This window comes from Triturus cristatus, chromosome 1_1, assembly GCF_964204655.1.
Source record: "Triturus cristatus chromosome 1_1, aTriCri1.1, whole genome shotgun sequence".
Lineage (NCBI taxonomy): Eukaryota > Metazoa > Chordata > Amphibia > Caudata > Salamandridae > Triturus > Triturus cristatus.
The window spans coordinates 11640555-11646554 of record NC_140579.1 but is presented as its reverse complement, the minus strand read 5'-3'; the positions used below and the strand labels follow the sequence as shown (position 1 = coordinate 11646554).

The following is a 6000-nucleotide window of genomic DNA, read 5'->3' as shown; positions in this document are numbered from 1 at the left end:
GGGCGTGTTTTTCATGTTTGCGAGACGATTTTAAAGACTGGCTGCAAATGACGTGTCATTGAAAGGTTTTACAATAAAGATATCTCTCTCCTTCTAAATCTCCACAATGTTGTTTTTCAAAGACTCCCTCTTGCTTGCAAATGTTGCCCCCTTCATAAGTCTTGTTGCTCTTCTGTTATGGGCACTGGGGCAGCAGACGTGTTTAGAGAGCCCACATTGGACCCCGCTCCTCGAGTCGGTGAATTCAGGGGTGTCTCTTGCTGTCTCCGCCTCTGTTGCCGGACAGATGGCGAGGGGTTCAAGAGCGCGGGGCGCCTCTTTCCACTGAGCGGCGACTCGAGACATCTCATTCTTTTTGTTTGTTCGTAAATGAGCTCTAAGGGGCCCCTTCTTTGCCCGCTCTCCCTGCAGGGCAGCAGCAGGGAGACGGTGCCAGGCACTTCCGCCCGCAGATCAGCTGACCCGGGCCAGGGCTGGAGGTGGGGAGGAGACAGAGAGCAGAAGCCCCCCCCCCCCCGGCGGCGTCACAGCTCCGGCTGCAGCCGGGGCTCACTTGAAGCGCGACATGGACCCCGGAGGGGACCTCGGGGGCCCGCTGGGGGTCACCAGCTGCGGAGGACTCGAGGGGCCCCCCGTGCGCGTCATCAGCCCCCGCCGGTTGCCGCTGCCACTCCTCTGCCTGGGTCTGATCTTCGCTCTGTGCCCCTGCCACGGGTGGGCAGCCTTCACCCAGGTGAGGGGAGGGGAGGGGGGGGTTTGGGCGCATGTGTCCCTGGTTATTTGTGCCCAGTCGAACAGAGGGAGTCCTGAGGGGGGGCCCTGGGGGGTTTTGTGTTCATTCAAGCATGGCTGATTTTGCTGTGATGGTGATTAGTGACGCATATTAAGCTGTCCTCGTAGTGTGTGTCGATATCGAGGTAGGGGGCGCGCCCCCAACAAGAGGAAGGGAGCATTGAGAACAACTTTGAAAAACAAGCATTGGCATAGCCAATAGGTCTCGCTTATGGGACCTTATAATTATTTAGTTATGCAGCTGTTCTGTGTGTGTGGTTCTGTGTGTGATTGTAGTTATGTGTTTTGTGTGCTTGTGGTCTTGTGTGTGTGTATGTGAGTGGTTGTGGTTGTTTGTGGTTTTGTGATTGTGTGTTTGTGATTGGGTGTGGTTGTGTGTTTGTGTGTGTGTTTCTCGTGTGTGGTTCTCTTTGTGTGTGGTGTTGTGGTTGTGTGAGTGGTTTTGTTTGTTTGTGGTTGTGTGTGGGTGTGGTTTTGTGTGTGGTTGTGTGTATGGGTGTGGTTGTGTGTGTGAGTGGCTGTGGCTGTGGCTGTCCCCAGGCACTTGAAGTAGCCAAAGGATTGGGCGTTATAGATTAACGCTGCACAGTGAGGCTTCGATTGGCGCCTCCAGGCCTGTGGTATTTTATTTATCTTCCATTAAGAACAAGCATTGGCATAGCCAATAGGTCTCGCCTTTGGGACCTTATACGTGTTTAGCCATGCAACAGCTGATGTTGCACCAAGTATACTGTGCTGGATAACTAAACACTTATAAGGTCCCAAAGGCGATACCTATTGGCTGTGCCAATGCTTGTTTTGTTATGGGGGGCATAAATAACAGGAGGCTGAAGCTTGGGAAATACTACCTGTGTAACAGTTAGTGTGCTAGTTAGTTTGTTAGTGAGTGAGAAAGTTAGTGAGTGAGCAGCACCAGAGACGTCACCGCAGGCATCTCGTCTTGGAAGCAAAACTACCCCTAAAACTGCGAGCCGCTGTACTCCGTGATACCAGGAGCTGCCATTGCAATCGCGTAGCACGATTAATCTCATACTTACACTGCCTGATTACTAGGGTATGGAAGCTTGCGAGGAAGTGCAGAAGAGGAGGCACACTGCGAGCTTCAGAGCCTCCCACCTGGATTCAAGCTAGCCTGGCTGATGAGGGGTGTTACCCTAAAACCGGTCCTAGGATGCTTGTTTCTTGTCCAGGTAGGATCTGGCCTGGCAGTTGAGGCTGGACAATTCCCATGAGGAATAGGATCAACACTGATTTGCATATGGCTGAATCTGAACTGGGGTGGCAGAGTGAGCAGAAGAACAAACCCCTGATCTAATAGTGACTGGCGGAGAGTGTCTGAAGTTTCAGCGCTCTGTCCATCAGCTCTTTGTGTTTGCGGTGGTTGAGCTAGCCAGAGCAGAAGCAGACATCCATACCCAGGAATGGTTCATGAGATGGGTGCTGGGGATGACACCCTGTGGGTTTGTGGCAGAAAGGATCCGAAACAGCTCATGGCAAGCCAACAGGTTGTTGTCAGAGCAGTACAGAAAGATAGGCAACAGAAGAAGAGGCAGAGGGCACTCAGTGTGGCGAACGCAAGGAAGGCTTTGAGCCTGGCATCTGAAGCCATTACGAATTTGTCAAGTGGCTGCACTGCAGTCAATGCACAGCTGTTGCCAGTGAATGATGAGAATGAACAGTGCTTAACTGCATGGGTCAGCGCAGCATGGGACTTGCAACCTGGGACTTGCAACCTGGAGGAGGAGGGGTGTGCTAGCAGGGTGCCTGCAATGCCATTTAATTACACTTGGCATGTATATTGGCATTATAGTGGGGCAGCCAGGTTATGCACAATTGGCGTAATTGGCATAACTCCTGTGAATGATCTATTTGGAAAGTCCGCATTCGCCAGCAGGCACAATCAACCAAGAGCCTCAGATGTAAGCACGGAACCCGGTGCAGACACACCATTGGCTGAGGTAGGTGGGCTGTACAATAGGCCAGGAGCCAGCCAAAGCGTAGATGGAGTTACACAAATGTAAGCATCTGTCGTGTCACGAGCAGCCCTTGCGGAGGGTCAGCGCTGCAAGCACAAACTAGAGGGCACAGGCATGCAAGGAGGGGCCTTTCCTGCACTGACTCTAGCAGCTTAACTACTGAAAGCCGTGAGATAATTTAGAAACCATCTTGCGTGCAATTCAGCCGAGCAAGCATTAGCACGAGACCTATGGCCTGTTAATTACAAGCATTGGCCGCGTGGCAGTAAAAGTAATGCCGCACGGCCGTAAAAGCAAAAGCCATTGCAATCGCGATCATTCTGAAAGCGAAAGTGATCGCGATGACGGCCACAGCTTGCAGTGCATGTGCGCGAGTTGTGCGCGCGCAGCAGTAATCACGCCATATGGCGCCTCTGCTCAAGCGCGCGCCCGTGCACATGCACTGCAAGCTGTAGCCGGAGGTAGCATTTTTTGAAGCCCTCCTTACTTAGTCTCGGCCAGACCAGCGCAAGCGCTGGGTCAGGCGAGACCTAAAAACATTCTTCAAAGGTCTTTGTGATTAATGCTCTTTACCTGTGTACGTATTTTTATCTATTTTTTTTGCAGTCGGTTTGCATCAGAAGCTGCTCTGATATGTCTATAATTTAAACTACCTGACCTGCGTTGCAAACTCCTTAAAAGCATACCACTCACATCAGTCTTAATGTGTAACAATGGCATGACGCAGTCCCTCTGGTTTTCAGGATATTCACATAGAGTGACGGACCTCCTTTTTGTTTCTATACATTTTATTCCTTTTAATCTCAATAAAAGTAAACAAATATTTCACTGTGAAACGTCATCTGGTTAGACATATCAAAACCAGTGATACGCTTGTTAAAATATGACTGCGTATTTGTATGACTCACCCTAATTAGTGGAAAAAATCAAGAGATTGGATGCTCAAAATATTTTATTTGCAAAACCAACACACCTGGATTTGCAAAAAAAGTAAATACTCAGAATGGTCAAAACTGGTAATCCAATTTGCATGGCTATAAAAAACCACTGTGCACGCACTGCAATCCCTTTTGAATGACGGTGGACCGGAGGAGGCCGAGGGACATTCTACTCTATGCTGTTTGCAATGTGTTATGTCCTGCTGTTATGTTCTTATCCTGTTGTTCTTGTTTGGAATGCTGTGAGGTAGGATTGCATTACATAATGTTTAGAAGGTTATGTATGTTGCTCTTGATCTTGGGGGCAGTTGGTTTGGAGTTTGCTGGAGTGTCGGTCATGTTTTACGTGCTTCTCAACAATAAAGGATTACCTACTTCTACTACGTGTACTTCTTCACAACACTGACTTTTGGGATCACAGGACACTTCTTTTTGAATATAGTGGGTTTATTTAGTTACACAGAGAGACCCCCAGAACAACCTCCTCAGCTCCTCAGCTAGGCTTCACTGCTGGACTCTACAATCCAGATTCCAGCAGTAGAACCTCGTTGCTAGGAGATGAAGTGTAAACCATAACATGGAAACATTAAAGGAACATTACATATAAGGAAAACATAACACATCTCCCTTTTTTAACAAAATTATGGAAGAAGATTTGCTATACACTAATACACATATATAATTTACTACCATACGAAAACAAAAGAAGTTTTCCTTGAATCTACATGAGATTTGAACGTAACGATGCTCAATCACAAATATAATTCTCCAATTTTCTTGGTCTAGACTTAATGCGCTCACTAGGAGCCCTTCTAGACAAATCACTAGTTCTGCTAATCAAGTTAGGATTTTTATCCAACTACAACTTCCCTTCAACTTCACTACACTTTACCACCCTACGTACATTCCACCATTTTCCGTCTGAAACTTTGATCATGTTGCCATGAACTTCACTGACCTTCTTAGGCTCCGATAAGTTAGAAATACCTTTTTTCCCAAAATATCCAGCACACACTCTTACCCAATCACCTTCCTTTAGACTGATGAAAGTTTTCTTTAACTTATCATTGTGTCTCTTTTGAAAAATGTTTTGGTAATTCTCCACCTTACTGCGTATATCCCCATCATTAATATCTTTCTTACCACATCTGCCCATCCATGCTGGTACTGACACTGTACAAGGCACCCTACCCTTGAGTAAACTAAAAGGTGTCTGCCCAGTTACGGAATGTGGAGCAGTTCTGTAATTCCATATCAATTTCTTAACTTCAGTTCTCCAACACCCATTCATAGATAGAGCTAATTGAATGTTTTCACCCAAAACTCGGTTAAATCGTTCCACCAAACCATTTCCCCTGGGATGATAGACTGGAGTCCTCAAATGTTTGATGCCCAACCTATTCAGAAAAGCATCAAACTCCTCAGAAGTAAATTGCGGACCATTATCTGTCAAGATCTCTGCAGGACAACCCTCTCTTCTTAAAACTTCACCACAAAAGGCAATGACACTGCTAGATTTGACATCACTGACGAATGCGACTTCAGGCCATTTCGAATAATAGTCCATCATAACTATAGCATACTTTTCGGGTGATGCTAAACAATCAAACGGACCACAAATATCCATCCCCAATCTCACCCATGGTTTCTCTGGAAGCTTCATGGGATTAATGGGTGATTCCCTTAAAACATGAGACTTGTCACTACATGTACAAGCTATACATTCTCTCACAAACCTTTCGACGTCCCTATCCATGCCGGGCCACCAGAAATCCATTCTGGCTTTTCTCTTGACAGCAGACATGCCTCCATGACCTTCATATAACAAGCGCATTAATCTGTTCCTTAAAGATTCAGGCACAACTAGTTTATCCCCTCTCCTTACAATGCCACTAACCACAGATAACTCCTCCTACACATCCTTGTAACTTCTAAAATCATCATTTATTTTCCAACCATATGTAGTGGGTAACATTTTGATAATTCTAACCAAAATCGCATCCTCTACAATTGCCTCCTTCCACTCAGACTCGCTTATAGCTTGACACACATCCACGATATTAGCTACCATCCAATCTTCTTCGTCCAGATTATCATGTGTATCAAAATTCACAGGTAAACGTGACAAACAATCTGCATTCACGTTCCTCACTCCAGGAACATACTTTAACTCAAATGAAAATTCTTGTAAGCGATACAACCATTTTGCAATTCGTGGAGTGGCTCTTCCAGCACCTGCTGTAGTAAAAATGTCTAATAACGGTCTGTGACCCGTATACAGCTCAAATTTGGTT

The 6000-nt window shown here is 46.5% G+C and overlaps 1 protein-coding gene across 2 annotated transcripts in view; it reads left to right on the top strand.

The window, feature by feature from the left end:
• The first annotated feature begins 315 nt into the window (after positions 1 to 315).
• Positions 316 to 6000, top strand: part of LOC146869123 (sialidase-1-like) — a 66695-nt gene continuing 61010 nt past the window's right edge. The window contains exon 1 of one of the 2 annotated variants that reach the window (XM_085615341.1): positions 316 to 733. In XM_085615341.1, the coding sequence (XP_085471467.1) occupies positions 566 to 733 (168 nt within the window). In that variant the 5' untranslated portion in view covers positions 316 to 565. The remainder of the gene's footprint in view (positions 734 to 6000) is intronic. The other variant, XM_085615970.1, reaches the window with a different exon arrangement.